Source organism: Poecilia reticulata, linkage group LG16, assembly GCF_000633615.1.
Source record: "Poecilia reticulata strain Guanapo linkage group LG16, Guppy_female_1.0+MT, whole genome shotgun sequence".
NCBI lineage: Eukaryota > Metazoa > Chordata > Actinopteri > Cyprinodontiformes > Poeciliidae > Poecilia > Poecilia reticulata.
In genome coordinates this window covers 26,462,233-26,481,807 of record NC_024346.1, presented here as the reverse complement: position 1 = coordinate 26,481,807, position 19,575 = coordinate 26,462,233, and the positions used below count along the sequence as shown (strand labels likewise).

The 19,575-nt window shown below is 41.6% G+C and overlaps 1 protein-coding gene across 26 annotated transcripts in view; it reads left to right on the top strand.

The window, feature by feature from the left end:
- The window catches only part of plecb (plectin b), a 129,372-nt gene that overhangs the window by 87,593 nt on the left and 22,204 nt on the right, over positions 1 to 19,575 (top strand). For 11 of the 26 annotated variants that reach the window (XM_008431959.2, XM_008431967.2, XM_008431973.2 and 8 more), the window contains 22 exons: positions 2,091 to 2,152; positions 5,243 to 5,257; positions 6,202 to 6,291; positions 6,925 to 6,960; positions 8,506 to 8,583; positions 8,670 to 8,774; positions 10,000 to 10,166; positions 12,631 to 12,746; positions 12,838 to 12,941; positions 14,377 to 14,496; positions 15,549 to 15,644; positions 15,740 to 15,867; positions 16,737 to 16,830; positions 17,082 to 17,236; positions 17,329 to 17,644; positions 17,736 to 17,813; positions 17,908 to 18,069; positions 18,155 to 18,259; positions 18,746 to 18,841; positions 18,940 to 19,065; positions 19,173 to 19,325; positions 19,413 to 19,567. In XM_008431959.2, the coding sequence (XP_008430181.1) occupies positions 2,091 to 2,152; positions 5,243 to 5,257; positions 6,202 to 6,291; positions 6,925 to 6,960; positions 8,506 to 8,583; positions 8,670 to 8,774; positions 10,000 to 10,166; positions 12,631 to 12,746; positions 12,838 to 12,941; positions 14,377 to 14,496; positions 15,549 to 15,644; positions 15,740 to 15,867; positions 16,737 to 16,830; positions 17,082 to 17,236; positions 17,329 to 17,644; positions 17,736 to 17,813; positions 17,908 to 18,069; positions 18,155 to 18,259; positions 18,746 to 18,841; positions 18,940 to 19,065; positions 19,173 to 19,325; positions 19,413 to 19,567 (2,557 nt within the window). The remainder of the gene's footprint in view (positions 1 to 2,090; positions 2,153 to 5,242; positions 5,258 to 6,201; positions 6,292 to 6,924; positions 6,961 to 8,505; positions 8,584 to 8,669; positions 8,775 to 9,999; positions 10,167 to 12,630; positions 12,747 to 12,837; positions 12,942 to 14,376; positions 14,497 to 15,548; positions 15,645 to 15,739; positions 15,868 to 16,736; positions 16,831 to 17,081; positions 17,237 to 17,328; positions 17,645 to 17,735; positions 17,814 to 17,907; positions 18,070 to 18,154; positions 18,260 to 18,745; positions 18,842 to 18,939; positions 19,066 to 19,172; positions 19,326 to 19,412; positions 19,568 to 19,575) is intronic. The other 15 variants (XM_008431960.2, XM_008431968.2, XM_017309429.1 and 12 more) reach the window with 4 other exon arrangements.

Genomic DNA, 19,575 nt, shown 5'->3' with positions numbered 1-19,575 from the left:
ACAATTTCCCTTGTTTCATGAGTATGTTTGGATGTCAGTCACTATAGCAACAGTCTATTTATCTTCTATTGTAGTCAAAATGATTAATGAGCTATATTTACATGAAGACACTTCCACTTCTTTTATTTTTTTTATAAACGTTGTGACTGTCTACTGTAAAAACAGAAAAAATGCATTTCATATCTCCAATCATGTTACCTTTTTGTACTTAACGACTTTCATCCAAGTGTTGACTCTTTCACCTCAGTGATTCATGTTTATATATTATATGCTTTTATGTGATGCCTGAAGGTTACTCAGCCTCTATAAGCTTTTATAATACAGTTTACTTAAATAAGGCAGATATGCACCGACCAGGCTTTTACTAGACCAATACTGATGTCCAGTTTTCTGGGACATCCACTGAATATAATAAATTAAGAGTAAAAAACAATGGAGGTTCTTTGATCGATTTGATTTGAATGCATCAAATCTAGCTTAAGAATTTATTAAGCTCAAAAAAAGAACATTTAACGGCAAACTGATGTTTGTTGATTAAAAAAACAGTTTTATATTCACTTGCAATTATTTTTCATTTTATTAAAAAATATCTAATTTTTCAGCCTTTGAACTGACAATTAACCAACGATATTGTGGTAGGGTTGAGAGGGGTTTTGCCCTCACATTTCCTTTTGAGATGACATTTTTCCCCCTCCTTGACAGGAAGTTGAACCACTGAGGTCACATACATTTCCTCCGTTCATATTGTTTTGAAAATAAAATAAGGTTCTAGCTCTAATTGGGAATGAACCAGAATTTCCTGGAAGAAAATTAAACATTCACATTAAACATTCATATTTGTTGTCTTGCCAGTGTAGGGGAGGATAAAAGCTAATGTAGCCTGTGGGTGTCAATTTTTCTGTTTGTGTTGAATCAGTGTTCTTCGCTTTCATTGCTGGGTGTGTCGGTGTGTGAAGGCACTCGGGTCACACTCTTACACTGATAACGCTGAGTGGACTTTGTGTTGTGTCGTCATTCGAATGAAATTGACTTAATCGTCGCTAAACGAGCGTCCCTTAGAGAGACATCGAGTGGTAGTTCCTCAAGCTAGCTGGTTTGTGCTTTTTTTTTTTGTCAAAGATGATTAAATCTGCTTGGTTAAAAGTTTTAACTGATCTGTCAGAGAGCCAGAAACAGACGCATTCCCATAACTGAAAGTCGCAGAAACACACCTTGTGGTTTTCTTTATTTCTTTTCCTCCCCCTTGAACATCACAACACCAAATGAAAATGTACATGTTTGTTGTGTTAATGGGTGTGTTCGGCACCTACGTCTTGTTCTTTCTTGTTGGGGAAAAAAACTGCTCCCGCTAATAGTTTTCATGCCAAGTCCCAACCCCACAGAGAATCCTTGCGCTCACCTGAACGCCTCGACTTGGAAATCTTTTCATCTTCGGGTTTGTTTTGGTTTTCTTGCAGTGATGTCACTAAGTGAAACATGAGCTTGTTCTGAACAAATGGGGGTGAACGTGCTGCGATGTAGCCTGAGTCAGATGGTGGCGTACGCAGAAGTACTTTTTCCACCCAGCAAGAGAGTTCTGTGTCTCTGGTGTGTTTGTTGTGTAATAGTGCTATGGTAAATCTGCACAACTCTCACAGTGGAATGATACTTGCAAAATGCCTGCTACAGCCAGGGGGTGTAAGGATGCACAAAAATAAAGGGAGTTCCATACATACCTCAACTTTCACATGCAGAATGGGAATTATGCATCACCAATTTTGATGTTTGTAGATTAGCATTGACATAAGTAGTGAAGACAAAATTGGAAAATTTGAGTAAGTTGTAACAAAGCTGGTATTATCTGTTATTTTGTAATGAGTTCGGTTACGTTTAACCTTAAAACTAATGTGCAACCTTTTTTTAAACGTCCCATGGCAAAAAGTTCTAGGTTCCGCGTGTGTGTACAGGTTTGAAGCTACACTTTATTTGTTAAGTACATGCATGCTAAACCAAAGGGCCCATACCAGAAATCTTCAGTATAAATATGTTTGGCTTTCCAGATTTGTGTTGTTTATTTCTGATGGATGACCCACGGTGTCTCTGTGTTCCAGATGAACGAGATCGGGTACAGAAGAAAACCTTCACAAAATGGGTTAACAAGCATTTGATAAAGGTAAGACCATCCTCTCCTTTTAGGGACTAAACACACATTAAATGACACATTTTTGCTCACATTTGCATTCAATCATGTTCATTAAGGAGGAATTTAGCCTCGCTATAAACTGTGGCCGTTCAAGTTTCATGAAAGACATCGTCTTGCTGTAGTTTCCAATACAGGTGAACATCCCGGGTTTGGTGTTTACTGTATGTCAACTAGCATAGTAATGTTGTGTGATGGAGGCGGATTGATCAGAATTTTGTGGCCAATTTCTGATTTTTGTACAGCTCCAGTATCTGCCAATACCGATTTTCGATATTTATACAGGTAACACACTTTATTGAGAGAGCAGTGACTCTCTGACAAAATGTACTTTTAATTTGAAAAAATTTAGAGATTGGCATCTTGTATAGTGTTTAGCATGACTAGCATAACTAAGACAGCGGTCTATGTAGGATCAGGCTCATACAGATAAATTAGAGCAACTGTAATATATCCAGCCATCCTGTTATCTGTTGAGATGTCTATCTCTCTTTCTATTACTTCTCCCTGACTTCCTTTTCTGAGTCTCATTGATGCAGAAAATAGCCATCTTGTTTTCTTCTTCTCCAAGCAACCACTCTAACACTGATTAGTGTTGTAGTTATGGAGATTTATGTTTGCTGATCAGAAAAAGATAATACTTTTTAGTTTCTGACCGGCTGGTTACTATGGTGAGGGCTGATGACTCCTGAAAATTGACCAATTTCACTCACATTCCAGTTGTGTAAATGATGATCCAACATGATTTTAAATAGGCTTTCTCATTAGAACTGATTATTACTTGGCCAAATTGATCATTTTTATGAATGATGTACCAACTAAGCTAAAGAGCAGACTCAGCAGTCTCACCAGGTCTCCTTTGAACAGTGGAGAGAGGTCTTACATTTCATCTACTTCATCTCTCACCCGTTCATCATAAACATCCTCTGTAAATAATGCTGCCAACGTCCTTCCTCCTACTTGTATAAATACAGGCTGAGTAGTCAGCCTTTGTCTCTCACTCAGACACTCGCATTTTACCATCATGGCGAGGCTCACTAGGACTCAGGCCTGTCATCAGCTGAGGAGCTGTGTAAACCTTCCATCCGCCTCCGATCAATCACCTACCTCATTCTATTCCCACCCTGTGGTCTGAAAGCCCACCAGGGAACCATTCATTCACAGAAAGAGAACGAGTCGAAAGGAATCGAGGGAGACCCTACGCCGTACCCTGGAACCCTTCATTGGGGTTGAAACTCTAGCCTTTTTGACACGCAGGCCCTCCCTCAGAGCAGTTAAAATATTGCTTGGTTCACCTTAATTTCAGGGAACTCCCACTGGCAGCAGTACATTCACAGCTTTGTGTCTCCATGCTGTGTTCAGCTCACAGACATTGGGTCATTCATTTGCTTAGAATGAATCCAAAGGAAAACGGGAGGACTTTTTCCATGAATGAGCACCTCTGGCACGGTCGGTGATGACTGTAGGAGAGCTAATTTTGGACTATTTCTTTGTTTCTCTTGCTGTTCTCTGTGAATGTTGGATGGTGGGTCAAACACATCTGGTCTCAGTTAACTACCGCTGCAAAGGCGGATTCTGTTCTCACCCTAAAAGCTCATGATTGAAGCTCACAGTAGCACATGTGCTGCCCAGACTCCTGGGTCTGGTATCCTAGTTACCATCATACCCGGTTTAAGCTCAGTGGCACATACTGAGAATTTTGTAAGTATTCACATAGGGAGATAAAGAAAAAAAGTCTGATAAAACCTTCGCTCATTCTGTTCTTAACATCCTTTTAATGAAATACCAGCGAGAGGGTTCAAGTTGCAGGACTTTTCTCCAGCTCGGTAGAAACTATAACAACATTGTGCTGTACACTGTCAGTCATTTGGGTGAGCGAGTGCTAATATGCATTTAGCTGTTTGTAAAAATACTTTTGATCACAAAAAAAGTCCACACCATGACCAGAAAGTCATGATTTGGAAAGGTGGAGAACCCATCGCTCCTGCTTGGGTAACGCTGCTTTGAATCGACAAATTCAAATAGTTCCTTCTCTGTTTTTAAAAAAGAGTAACTACAAGATAAAAGATGTTTTTCTAGATCTTCCTGTGTAAAGACAGTGATGCCGAAAAAAACATGGAATCTTCCCTCAGTGTCGTCATACCAGGAGACTCTCACAACCTCACAAGATGCCATGTGGAGTAAATAGAAGGTCAAACACTGAAAAAAAGACATGGTGGAATGTGGTATGGAAAGTGTTAACTTTAAAGACCCCTCGCTGAGGTTAAACTGATTTAATGACTTAATAGTCTGCTTGAAGAGCAACAGACTAGAACCTACCTTGTTTGTGAAAAGCTGTAAAAGGCTGCAGAGTGTTGTTCCCTGCTCAGTAAATCTCTTCAACTTGCACCAGGGAAGCCTGGAATGTTGGCGCAGCTGCAGAAAGTGAAAATGTTTCTGTGCAGACTCCTCCTGGGCTTTTCAGGTCCGAACAGAACGTAAAAATAATAGAAAGCTATGGTGGAGTGAAAAAGGTGGAGTCTTTATCTTAAGAAAAAAAACCCATATGAAACGAGGTGAATCAGACCATAAAGAGATACAAAGACTTTCTAACTTAGAGGTTTTACAGATAAGTTCTGACAAACAGTGCAGTTTGTAAAACAGCCTGCTATCTTTCAGCACTAAATGTTCAGGTAATCTCCTGGATATACATTTACAGGGGCTTCAGAACAGAGGGCTGTAATTACCAGGTGGTGATAGATGATTCTTTATTACATACTGGAGTCATACATACTTTTCCCCAAAATACAAGCTGCTATATATGAAGTGTGTTTTTTTTTGCATCTGATCTCATATTCAGTTATAGTTTTATAAAATATTTCTGTTTGGTTGGATTATTTTAAAAAGCAGTAAAAATGTGCATATTCACAGTAATATAAAGTATACTCAATGATTGTGTAAACAGTGACCCCTAGTGGCCATACTGCGTTTAGCAGGGATTATCTATCTAGCTCTTTAGATAGCTCTGTTGCTCTGTCTCTAACTTATAACTTTCTTTGCATTTCATGGTCTGTCTTCACTAAGCCTGGGAGGGCAGAGGTAGGTGATAGCATGCTGAAATAAGACTGTGTGTTTCAGTGTCTGTCTGGTATGAAAGGACACCCCTCCCCAAACTTTCACCCCCCTGGTTCCAAAGATACATTTTCCTGGCACAGTCACGTTTTTGTTTTTTTGTTGTTGTTTTTTTGCTGTGTTGGCTCACTTCCCGGTTGCAGCTGTACCACAAACTGTTAGTAACTAACAGTTAGTTTTGACAAATACCTACTGTTAATTTCTTCTAAATGTTGTCAAAATGGTTTGTTTTGGTTGCGGTTCACCTTTTTACCACTTAAGGTGGACTTCTGTTTTGTTTAGAATCAGACAAATTTTTTGAGCGTTGGCAGCTGCTAGCATCTGGAGCTGCAGTCAGGCTTGGCTCCTGAAGGCTATGCATTCCTAACCTGTGTTGAGGTGTGCTAGTCACGAAGCACTGCTAGATACTGTTGCTGCTGCTTTACTTTTCTTTTTGTTTTGTTTTTTTCTTTGCCCCCCCCCCCCCTTCTTTGAGTCAAAAACAGTATCAAGTGTCAAACACACTGAACAATTTATAAAGTCCGTGTAAATAAAGTGTATTCCAAACAACTGAACGTGGATAAGGCTCTATGTAACTCATACAGTGTAATGTGACCTCCTGGTAAACCAGAATCGAAAAGGTTTTGTAGGATGTGTGGAAAAATTCCATTCATACAAAAATGTAGCATTGACATGTTCACAATGTCGTCTAATATTGAACAGTGCAGCTAGAGTGTATGTCAAAGAAGTGAATTTATTGGCAGGGTAGTGACTCCTTCTATCACACAATAAATATTACACATATTTCGTAGAGGAGACAGGAACCTCACTGCTGGCAAATTGAGCAGAAGCTTGACAGCAGCTTAAGCTAGTTCTCTGTGTTTGCATAGCCTTGTGACACTTTCTCTTTTTGTTCTATTTCTCCCCGGCAGGCACAGCGTCAAGTGTCAGATCTGTATGAAGATCTTCGGGATGGACATAACCTGATCTCGTTGTTGGAGGTCCTCTCCGGAGAAACTCTGGTAAGTTTTCAGTGTTTGCATTGAGACGCTGCCAAAAAGAAAATTGTGCTTGAGTGCTGCATCTTTTTTAGCTCAGCAATGCTTCACAATTTAATTTAATCCTGATTTATTACATAGGAGGCACTTTTTTAATCTGGGATTTGTGCCCTCTGGGAACAAATCACCACAAATCCGTCATCTATCAGATGATAAAGAACCATTTGTAGATTTGCGAATGCCTCTTATTTTCTATATTTTACCTATTTTGTTTCGATTAATCTTTTGATATGTTTTTGGATTAAATCCAGAAACAGGCAGTTTTTTTTCTTTCTTTTATTATTATTTTTTGCCTTGAGCTTCAGATCTGTACAGTTTCTCTGCTTACAGCTGCTGTACTTCATTGCTACTAACATCTGCTCCAGCTCTGCCCATCTTCTGAATGCCTTCAAAACTGTGACATGTTAATAGCACCGCTCTGGTCTGTGTGTACGTCTGTGAAAAGTTCTCCAATATGATCCACAGTTCTATTCTACACCCCTTCCACCTGTCCCTACTTCTTCTTCTTCTCCTTCTTCCATTGTCCTTCCCTTTAATCTCTGTTCTGATCTTTGCTGTTTGGCCTTCGCCTGCTTTCCGTCACATTTCGCTTGCTAGCCGAGGGAGAAAGACATGGTCAGGAGCGTTCGGCTGGTGAGTGGCTTTGGAACTTACGGTTTGTCCCCCTGTTATGTTTTCACCTGCTCTGTGTCACTGAGTTGGCTGTTGCATGGCATCCATAGAACTCCACTATGGAAACGTGTCCTCCTGTGGATCTCTTAAGTTCCTTTCATTGGCTTTTCAGTATGTCGCTGATGGGGAGGGGTTAAACATGTACTGATGGTAAATATACCGAACCCTGATTTTTGTAAAGCATTGGCCTTCCATAAGTGGTTTTAGCAAATTCGTCAACATGACAATGCTGTGTGAGACCACAGTCGCAGTACAAATAGGTTTAGAGAGTCGACCTTAATCGGGCTAATTATATGTTGGCGATAGTCAAAGGTATAAAATAACCTTTAGTCTTGTTGTACAAGATATTATACAACCTCAATCTTACCTTATAAATTGACCGGCTGAGATAGATTGGCTGAGATTCCATTAAATTTTGTTGATCTGTGATCGGCTGATACTTACATAGAAAACGCGTCATATCTAGCTATTTTATCTACCTCTGCAAATGTATGAAAATTAGCCACTGTCTCTTTTTGCTCTGCTGTGGGCTGATTGACAGATATACTCACCGGGCCACTTGTGCAGTTAACAATAGTCACCCCACTGTTGTCAGCACAGCGACTTCAATGCTAAATGTGACAAATTTTCAGACAAAAAAAATTGCCATTGGCTAAATTCGGAATCGTCAGGTCAGTGTTTTTAAGAGATCCGTAACCGGCTAGAAAACTGCAATCGGTGCTCCCCTGACCTTAACCTGAGTTTTCCAACAGTCTCTCAACACCTTCCAATCAGCCATCCTGCAAAACATTCTGCCTGCCTGCTACTGTCTGAAAGTCTCTCCTTCACTTACCCACAGCCTAACCGAACTTCAGACATGTCCTAGAAAATACAGGTTTCTTTTAAATATTGTCCTGCTTTTCTTTGACTTTAGTTTGAATATCTCAATTTGAGTTTTTTCCCCTCAGCAAATGCTTCCACTTTGAAGAGTATTATTAACAGTACAACCTGATTACTCTTATTTGGTGCCATCGCAGATCAGTCAAAGATTTTCTGGTCAAGACCAGTGAAACTGAAAATCGTCCAGTTCCGATCACTGGCTAAATTTTCAGTGCATTTCTAGGAAAACTGAAATGTTTTTTTTATTTTTTATTTATTTAAATTAAGTGATTGTCTTTATTCAGCAATACATCACTACTCTAATACATAATGCACAGTCTGGAGCTTTAAACTAATTTACCAAAAGTAGGTAAAACCACTAGATTATGTGGAATGAACTAACCCATTCTGGGGTAGCTAAATCCATTCATCCACTTTGTGACTTACTCATGGAAAAACAGAAAAAAATAGATTACAGTAAGGACAAGGAATCTGTGGTTACCTCCTATTTTTTTTACTTGATATTTTATTTAACTTTGCATTATCTCATCATTTTTTGTTGATCGTTATACTCGTTTTACCATTAATCTGACTTATTTTGCTGATGCAACTCATTTCTTCTCTCTGTGGTTTCTTGCTCCTTTCCAGCCCAGAGAGAAAGGCCGGATGCGCTTCCACAAACTCCAGAATGTACAGATAGCACTGGACTTCCTGAAACACCGGCAGGTACGATGCTTACATGAGCTGCTTCGCTGTGCCTGACGTCACGGCCGGCGGCCATTCGAATGACCGTGTCCATTGTGTTTCAACAGGTCAAGCTGGTGAACATCAGAAATGACGACATAGCGGACGGGAACCCCAAGCTGACGCTGGGGTTAATATGGACCATCATCCTCCACTTCCAGGTCTCCTCATCTGTCAGTGTTATGTTCCATTTTTATTATTACTCTTACCCTGTCTCTCTGGGATCTGAGCTGCTGCTGCTTCTCCATCTCCTTGGAACCAATCAGTGGGGGACTTTGCCTTCTCATCAAGACACATTCACTCTTCCCATATTCCATGAAGTAACACAGACTAACTTTGCTGAATCGCAACTGTTGAAGGAAACAGGGTGTGCCGGCATTAGTCACTCTCCCTTTTTTCCCCCCAGTGGGAGCATGAGTCACATGGAGTATCCTAATTGTTGGCTTACTTCTCTGCCAGTCCACACCCCAAATGTGCAGGAGCTATTGTAACCTTTCCTGTGCTGCCAGGCAGAAATCCCTGGGCTTCAGCCTTACCTATCTGGTAGCGTTCCACCACCCACTGAAAGCTCAGTTCAGGTTTACATTTCACAAAATAAAGGACAGGTGATATACAAGCCAATGTGATTATTTAGTGATTCCATCAGCTGCGTCCAGTTGATACGGCTTCTTTATGCTTTTATACAATAGTGAATAACGGGAGGCAGCCAGGATGTTTTTTCTGGTTAGTCATAGAGAAATGAAACCACCCAGGAATTAAATAATAATTGGAGTATTTAATCCAATCATTTATGAAATAAAGAAGAAAAGATGAACGGTAGCAAATTAGGCAGGTGGGCACGCCAAATTATATTAAAATCATCTTCTGTGAAGAATTTTATTTATTTTCTTTGTAAATACTTCTGATGGACTCGGAGACTCACTGCCAGCTCAGTAATCTTTTCTATGCCCAAAGTCCCCAAATGTAAACTAATCTGGATTCCAGAGACAGACAGAGTCACAACAGACCAAGCAGAAATCCTCAAAAGTTCTGTAAACAAATAGTTATAGTTTCAACCTCGTTTTGTTTCAGTTTGGTAAAAATGTGGGGGGGGGGAACTCCAAAATAATTTCAGAACATATTTATCTTAAGCTTTTTTTTGTTGTAAATCTTCTGATTCTAATAAACATATTATTTGTATATAAACCCATAATTCCCAGAGGTGATGATGAACAATGACAATCCTGTCGACAAAATCGACAAAACAAAATCAACTCTGGTGGTGGTCGGTAGTTCCATGTAATTGGATCTTTTGGTTTCCACTAATTACTATATTTATTCCTTTACACACATTATCCCAAATCTCTCCCTTTTCTATAGACTTAAAATTATTTATTTTTTCTGCATGCCTGACGTCAGATCTCAGACATTCAGGTGAACGGCCAGTCGGAAGACATGACCGCCAAGGAGAAGCTGCTGCTCTGGTCCCAGAGGATGACGGACGGCTACCAGGGCATCCGCTGCGACAACTTCACCACCAGCTGGAGGGACGGCAAGCTCTTCAACGCCGTCATCCATAAGCACTAGTGAGTGTGGAAAGCTGATCCCTGACTTAATACCAACCATCTCGTTCGATTGAGATGTGGTGCAAGCACAGACAGGAAAGTCTGCTGCAGATCGCTGCACCAGCACGCTCCCTCTTGGTTTAGGCTTAATAAATGTACCCTGTGGCATTAGAAAACTGACAAATCAACAGGAGCATCTCATCACACTTTAGTTTAATTTAATACTGAGGGCAGTTCGGCAGGAGGGAGTGCTTGGAACGCTTTCAGATGTCAGATTACTCTTCCTGTTGCCGGTTAAAACCTGCTCCCTTCTTCAATCTCAACAAGAGGTTTACTCCTTCAATAATTCAGGCATAATAATTGTGACCTGGCTACGCCGAGGTCAGTGCATGGTTAGGACAGACGGTTAGCGCTGCCGCTTTAGCAGTAGATGGTCTGCTTTATGTTATGCACTCCTGCTGAAATGGAAATGGCGAGCTGTAAAATAGGTGTTCTGGTTTTACTTTCCAAATGTCTCCTTGTGATCCATCTCTTGTTACTGCACTTGAGACTGCTTAGTCCCCTGCTGCCTTAATGAAATATGGGTGTAAGTGTTTAAGCCTTGAGGGCTTAGGTAATAGCTGGGGATCTTGGCAGTGAGTAATTCTCCACCGCCTTTGGTGTTCTGTTAATAACCCTGAATTTAAAAAAAGTAAAACAGGGTTTTACTAAAAATCCAGAGTTCTTGTTGTCGTACCTTAAGTAAGGTGACTCATGTGTAGGTGTTGTTGACTTTTTGTCAGACTTAAATGGAGGTTGCTTTGCGTGTTTACATCCTGGGAGGTGAATGCGCGTCTTTTTTTCTCAGGAGGATTTTACAGTGAATCTGTGCGCAAACGGGGGAGAGAAGCGGGATTACATGAGATGGATGTTTTTGTTTCTGCCGAGCGTTTACAATTTGAACGGAAAGTATACCTGCAGGGGCAAGTTTCCTGAAGATTAAACCAACCTTTAGGTTTTTTCTTTTCTGTATTAGACGCTCTTTGCTGCTTTTCATAAAGGCCAGGGGTGTGGTGTATGGGCGTAACTGTAGAGTGCTCTGAAACCTGTGCCGCCGATCTGATTTGAGGCAGAAGTCAGTAATACCGCTGCGGCACTGAAGATTCTCTTGACTTTATGTCCAAGAGTCCAACCTGGAGATCTGCTGAGGTCAAGGTTCACATCGTTGAACTGAAACTTAAGAGCAGTGACTCGACTGGGCCAGTAGGAACCTTTTTCAGAAGATTCAAGAGGACTTTCAGAAAACCATGGACACCTGGGACAATACAGGATGGATTTTTGAGCAATGACCAAACCTATTGTAGGGGATTTTTTTTTTTGCACGGAGTACATGCAGCTGTAACTAGATCCTCTTCTCTACAGTCTTTTTGATTGAGGAACAGCCTGCAGATTATTAACATGCTCAGTCTGAAAAAGACGTCTAAGCAGAGGAAGGGGCGCTCTGGCTTCTTCCGAGGGGTGTCAGGATCCGTCGGCGATGTGGACGATACTCGGGTGGTCATGTTGTGCGACGACATCCCGTCGGAGGAGTCCTCCTGGGACTCTGGACGGGGTTCCCACAGCTCAGGGGCCCGCTCCGGCAGCGAAGAACGCAACCAAAGATGGAGGAGTCAGAGCTTTCAAGAAAAAGGACGAATGGCCCCGAGCTTGAGCCGCTCCTCCAGACCTACCAAACAATATTCTGTCAGAGAAGTCCACCACGTGGACCCGGCCGCTACTGTGTACGGACAAATCGCTGGCCACTCCACGCTACGCATCAGAGAGCCGTATGAGTTTCAATCTGCTTTTGTTCCCAGTATATGTGTATTTGCAAATTTAACGTTAAAGGTTTAAAAAGAGTACAGTGTAGGCATATATCATTGTTGTTTAAAGCTGCGGGGTTGTTACCTGGGGACGCGTAAAGGTAAGGGTGAGGTTATGCGATGCATTCAATCATCCTCCTCTGCACTCGAGAGTCTTGAACTTTTGTCTCCTGGTGCAGTCAAGCTGTGGCTGGTCGCTGACTGAGAAATGTGTCAGCTCTGATTCTGTTAGCTGCTCACTAAATTACATTCCATCTATAGATGCTTTGACATGTGCCAGGGAGAGTCAAACAGCCAGAGGACAAAAAAAGGCAGGTGCTCACGTAGGGTTCTCAGAAAGAGAACAGGTGGGCTGTTTTTACAGCATGTAGCCATGGGCGCACAGTCTTAAACAACTCTTATGCCAAAAGATTCGCAAATGCATTTAAAGCGCAATCGCACGGCAATCGATGCGCAGTTGCCATGTTCACTGGAATGCTATTTGAAGGAGTAGTTAGATGTGTAATGGATTTTGCATTTGCTACATGGCTTAATTCTCTCAATGAAGTTGCATCACAATGAGGTGGTGTGTAATAAATCAAAATGTTGTATTTCTCGAGATTTGTCAGTGATAGAAAAATCTCTTCTTTTTTTCTGTTCACCAGCCCCAGACTCATCGACATGGGCAAAGTGTACCGACAGACCAACTTGGAAAACCTGGAGCAGGCCTTTACCGTGGCCGAAAGAGACCTGGGAGTGACCCGCCTCCTGGACCCCGAAGGTACGACCAACACGCCGGCTTCCATTTTCACCCAAAGAGCAGCGTCTGTTGTTGAACGCCGTCAAACATAGTGTTGCTCCTGACCTTTCAGATGTCGATGTCCCGCATCCCGACGAGAAGTCCATCATCACTTACGTTTCATCTCTGTATGACGTCATGCCAAGAATCGATGTCCATGATGGCGCCAGAGCGAATGTAAGCGGACCATGAATGTCAGCAAACACTTTGAAATATGCTTTCCATGAAACTATTGGCTGATTAATGGAGATGATTGATCATTTTTCCTTTACAGTACTTCACTAAAGCTTTTTATACCCTTTCAACTTTTTCACATTTAGTCTTTTTTACAACCACAATCTTCATTATATTTTATTAGGAATTCATGTAAAACATCAAAAAAGAAGGTGTTTTGCTTCATCTAACATACATGATGCTGATGTGCCTCACAAATGTTTTTGCATATAGGCCAGAAATTTACTGGAGCACATTCTACCAGAGATGTGCTTCTGCCTGCCTCTTTTCCCTAAAAACAAGACTTGTGTGATGCAGGGCCAGTAGTTATCCTTTCAACTGACTTTTCCACCTGAGCTTTGAAATCCTGTGGTTTTTCTAGTTACCATGAGCCTCTTGGCTGCTTCTCCGATTAATCCTTTCCTTGTATGGCCTGTAAGTTTAGGTTGGTGGCCAACCTAAACTTTTATTCCATTTGCGGATAAAAGGTTGACCATTATTTTCAACTTTCTTTTTCACGTGTATGCTGTTTTCCTGGTGTTTTTGATAATGTTCGTTCACTTCTGTTCTCTTAGAAACTCTGAGGCATTCACTGAACAACACCTATGTACACACCTGTATTAGTCGATAACAATAAAAAAAGTCATGTAAATTGCATACACAATATCTTAGATTGAAGTTTATGGTTGTAATATGTATACATAAAAAAGCCAAAAATGCTTTTTAAAAGGTTTTGTACATTTTAGGAGTGAACAGATAAGTCGGCTGGCCGCGATTACCTTAATTTTTGGAAATCGGCAAACGGCCGATGCCTACTTGTGAAACCAATCATATCCATGGATCTCATGTATTTCCTCAAAAGCTCTGAAAATCAGCCACTCTCTCTTGTTCTGCCATTGCAGAGGGCTGACTGCATGTGAGCTTTTAACAATAGTCACTTTACTGTTGCCAACTTAGCAACTTTGTCGCAATATTTATCGACTTTTATATTTATCGACTTATCGACAAAAAAAAAAGTCTGCATCGGTCAAAATCAGAATCTGCAGGTCAGGTTTTTTAAGAATCAGTGATCAGCCAGAATACTTCAATTGGTGCACAACCCTTTTACTAGTTCAAACAGAAATCCAGCTCTAAAATGCTTTTAGCTAAAGGACAATTTTGACAGCAAAAACAAACATTCGATCTGAGAAAGTTTTTTAAAAATCTGCTGCCTTGAGTCTCTTCCCATTGTCTCCCCCTTCGCCGGCCTCCTCCCCTCAACACAAGACGTGGCTTGTTGCCACCTAATTGAATTCAGGGTGGTGTGTTAGTGACCCAAAATGGACTCTCAGCAGCATAAGAGCCGTCCTGTTCGCTGTTGTCAAACTCTCATGCCGCCTCTCTGCTGTGCTGGCCGCAGGACCTGGAGCTGCGCTGGCAGGAATATTACGAGCTGGTGACCCTCCTGCTCCAGTGGATCCGCCACCATGTCACCATCTTCGAGGAGAGGAAATTCCCCGGCAGCTACGAGGAGATAGAGGTGAGCCCCAAACCCCACCGACTGTTCCGGAAAGCTTCACGTTTAGACAATTTTGAAGAACTTGTGCGTAATAATTGAGAATGGGGGTGAGGATAGTTTTGGCAACCGTCCATTGTTGGATCAAACGCACATAAATGAGGTTCGGATAAAGACAGCTGTAGTTGAGGTATTGTGTTGTGGGTGGGGCAGAACGAGTGTTGAGTAAATACAGCTAAAATCTTTAATTTCATCCCCAACCCCGCCACTCCCTTGTCAGCACAGCTGAACAAAAGGATTATTTTGTGTCAGGAGTTCATTTATTATCAGGCTTCATTCAAAGTGATAGATTTTTAGTAGTGGAAGGTGCTTTAAAAGCAGCCCACACACTGACGGCATGCTGGGCAGGGTTTTTTTGGCCCCTCTTTAAAGATTGTGAATTGACGTGACTCTGTTATAAGTTTAATTGAATTTACACCAGTCATGGGAGCACGTCCTTTCAGAAGAGGCCAGGAGCTGCATGTGATGTGTTTGATTTACTCATCTGGATTTAGGCACTTTCATTGGAGAACGGTGGAACAATTTAACAACACAACCAGCATGGAATCAAGAAAAGCGAATTCTGTAAAGCGGGGTGTCGATTTAAACAGCGTCTGAAACACGGATTCTCTTATTGAAGTTCAAAAGTTGAAATCTAGATAAGGTCAAAGGTCAGGAAGCACTTCACTTTGTTTATGACTCCATCTCTGCGAAAAAAACATCCCCCGTTTGAATAAAACATAAAAGTATCATTCTCTGAATATGTTTTCCTTGGATAAAACCTTTTAAAGATACTTTTTTAAGTAAATAACTGAGCTTACTGTACTGTTTGATAACTAGAATCAATTGAAATGAATGTCTGATTGAACTGAAATAATTTTTTGAAAAGTGCCTTGAGACGACATTTGATGCGAATTGGCACTATGTAAATACAATTGAAATTGAAAACATAAATGTCTTTAGGGGAAAAAGAACAAAAACGTGATAAATGGAAGAAAAAATATAGAAGTTGCTAATTGTAAAATTGTCTTTTTCAGCTTATTTGGCGCCAATTCTTGAAATTCAAGGAGGCGGAGCTGCCGGCGAAGGAGTCCGACAAGAACCACTCCAAACACATCTACCAGACCTTTGAGGTAAGCCAGTTATTATGAGTTTATTCCACTCTAGTCTGTTCTACACACAGCGTTTTATCCATGAATATGATAATATAATGCCTACTTTTCCACAGAGTGCAGTTCACTCTGGTCAGGTTAAGGTGCCGCCCGGCTACCACCCCATCGACGTGGAGAAGGAGTGGGGGCGACTTCACGTGGCCATACTAGAGAGAGAACGACTGCTCAGGATTGAGTTTGAGAGGTTAGAGAGTCACGTTGTACGTCTACAGGAGAGAGAATAGAAATACCAAATCGGAACAGAATGGAAGGAAGTGAAATTAGACTAAAGATACACCAGCGCCTTCAGAAGGTTTATCAAGGAGTGGCACCCTGAAACAAAAAGCTATAAAGAAATATTTAGGTATTTTTAAGTTCTCCATTGCCAAGATACTTAAAAATGTTCTCAAAAAAATAATATTATTGTTTATAGTAATAACTTCTGGGACAATCTATCGTCCAAATTGGTGATTGTGACACACCTACAACCTAGTCTGTAAGTTAATGTTTTAAAATTGCTCTGCACCAAAAGTTTTCAGACTTTATATGTTTTTATAGTATACGGAGGGGGGGAGCAAGGACCTTCAAGTTTATAAAGTTGACCTCTAACCGCATTAGTCCCCCCACATCCCATTAGATTGGAGAACAAACAGTGAACCATACCGAATAAGCAGAGTTCATAAAAGGTCTTTGCTACGTTATTTGGTTTGGAAACAGCGATAAGACGTCTGGGAGAAAGACTGAAAGACTTAAATTAAGTTTGATTTATAACTTCGCTGTTGCTAAATTATCTTGTTTGCTTCGACGATTATTGTCTCAAAAGAATGTTGTTGCCACTTACTTCCCGGCATCAGGTATTTTAATGAAAGACCCGCTTTTCTCATGTTGTTGTCTAGCTGCTGCGACTAAAAAAAGAAACGGATTTAATTCAGTCTAATCACAGAGGAGGTCAGATGATAGTTTGTAATCAGGCATAGTTAGCTTTATTGTAACTTCATGACTCCCAAACATCATAAAATGTTGTTTCACAGTTTTTTTGTTTTTCTTATATTGTACTATTGTGATCTGATCCAGACTGGAGAGGCTGCAGAGGATTTTCAGCAAAGTATCAATGGAGTCTGGGTTGTGTGACGAACATCTCAGTCATCTGGACGGCCTCCTGCAGAAGGTTTGTGTGTTTTACAACTTAGTGGGGGAAAAAAAAAACAGTAGACGAAAAATAGTCTGACCACATGACAATCGGATCATGCCGAAGTCATTTTGCTGTTTGCCAAATACTTCAAGTAGTTGATTCATTGTTTAGAAACCATAGAGCTTAGGAAAACAGAATATGTTTGTTTATGCGAAGGAAAAAAAAACAAAAACACTTGTGTTGAAGAGCTGATGATTCAAGTTTCTGTTTCCTCTCTTCCCATTCAGGACATCGCTCTGCTGAACGCTGGGAAACCAGCTCAGCACACGGCAGAGGTGGACAGGGAGCTGGACAAGGCGGAAAGCACCATCCGCCTGCTCTTTAACGATGTCCAGATGCTCAAGGATGGGCGCCACCCTCAGGCGGAACAGATGTACCGCAGGTGACTTACATCACTCCTCCCCTTTGAAGAAAAATCGAGTCAATTCAGCTTGGTTCACTAACAGTTAACACCTTTTCTTTAAACTTTCTCAGAGTTTACCGTATCCACGAGCGGCTGGTGAACTTGCGCAGCGACTACAACCTGCGCCTGAAGGCGTCCGCGGTTAAGGTCCAGCCCATGCAGACCCTGCAGCAGAGCAGCGCCAAGGTGCGGCCGGAGCTGGACGACGTGACGCTGCGCTACGTCCAAGATCTTCTGGCCTGGGTGGAAGAGAACCAGCGGCGCATCGATAAGTCGGAGTGGGGGTCAGATCTGCCCTCTGTGGAGTCCCAGCTGGGCAGCCACAGAGGTCTGCATCAGACCGTGGAGGACTTCAAGTCCAAGATCGAACGGGCCAAGTCCGACGAGGTACTGAATGCTTAAGGTGACCTTAATCGGTTTTTCACACGTACCCTGTGTCTCATCAGATTTTTTTTTTTTTCATTTTCCTGCACTGCAGAGTCAGTTATCACCGGTCAGCAAAGGGACATACAGAGAATACCTGGGGAAACTGGACCTTCAGTACGGCAAACTGCTGGTGAATAGCTTATTTTAAACAGATTTTTTTTTTATTATTACATCCAGATTTATTTCTAAACTTACTCAAACCCACCATCTTTTTTTTGTCCCAGAACTCCTCCAAGTCCCGCCTGAGGAACCTGGACTCTCTGCACGCCTTTGTCGTCTCAGCAACCAAAGAGCTGATGTGGCTGAACGACAAGGAAGAGGAAGAGGTCAACTACGACTGGAGCGACAGAAACACCAACATGACGGTGAAGAAAGAAAACTACTCCGTAAGTGGAAATCGAAAAAATAATCGTGAATCTAATTCGGTGTAGAAGTAAATCCTTTTAACTGCGTGTTTTGGACGTTTACAAGGGCCTGATGCGAGAGCTGGAGCAAAGAGAGAAGAAGGTTAACGACATCCAGGCTATGGGAGAGAAACTGATTAGAGACGGACATCCCGGGAAGAAGACTGTAGAGGTGCTGACAACATGCTGGAAACTGTTTTATGCTGTTTTCTGCTTACAACAAGCAAGATAAAAATAGCTGTAACTTCAGTTGCTTGTCTAGAGTATATTTGATCAAAAATACTCTTAGACGTCTGTAAAAAATAAAAAAAAGAAACTAACTACAAGTAACTTTTCAGCAAGGTATAGTCACTTTTTAAAGTCAGTTACTCCTTAATGTTGATGAAAAGTACTAGTTTGTGTCCTAGTTAACTTTTTTCACTTATAACATGTTTTATATGAAATGAAACCTGAACATTTTTATCAATATAAAGGAATAATTTACCCTTAAATCATCTCTTGAGGGTTAGTTTTGTCTTATTTGAAGTATACTAAGACATTTGCACCAGAAACTAAACGAAAATGCTTGGTAAGATGTTGTGATTTTTCAGTGCAGGTTGAATAAAGTTAAAGAAAATGTTGTCCAAGCTAACAAGCTGTCATCATAATGTCTTACCAGGCCTTCACAGCTGCTCTGCAGACTCAGTGGAGCTGGATCCTGCAGCTGTGCTGCTGCGTCGAAGCTCATCTTAAAGAAAACACGGCTTATTACCAGGTGGGGAAGAAATGTAATCAATCACCACGGTCTTAAATCAGACTCCAGCTGTGTTCTCGTGAAGTTTGTGACCGTCGTGCCGTCTCCTGTCGTCGCAGTTCTTCGCTGATGTAAAGGAAGCGCAGGACAAGATGAAGAAGATGCAAGAGAGCATGAAGAAGAAATACAGCTGCGACCGCTCTACGACCGCCACGCGCCTGGAGGATCTGCTGCAGGATGCCGTGGTGGGAATACGCTGATGCTCATGAGTCATGGATACTTCACAAAATGATTGATGGAGGAAAACGAATAGACACAGAGTCTTTTATTTTGTGTTTTCTGTTCCAAACAGGAGGAAAAGGAGCAGATGAATGAATTTCAGACTTTGCTCAATGGACTGAACAAGAGGTCCAGGTCCATCATCCAGCTGAAACCCCGTAATCCCACCACCCCCATTAAGGGAAAGACGCCTATTCAAGCTGTCTGTGACTTCAAGCAGCAGGAGGTGAGATTCTTCAACCCAGATTCGAGCCTCAGGTTCAGACGTATCACCACATCAGAACTTTAATCAGCCTGATTTAATGTGGTTCAGATCACGGTCCATAAAGGAGAAGAGTGTGCCCTGCTCAACAACTCCCAGCCCTTCAAGTGGAAAGTGTTAAACCGCTCCGGAAATGAAGCAGTGGTTCCTTCTGTCTGCTTCCTTGTCCCTCCGGTCAATAAGGAGGCAGTAGACTGCGTGACGAGGTAAAAAA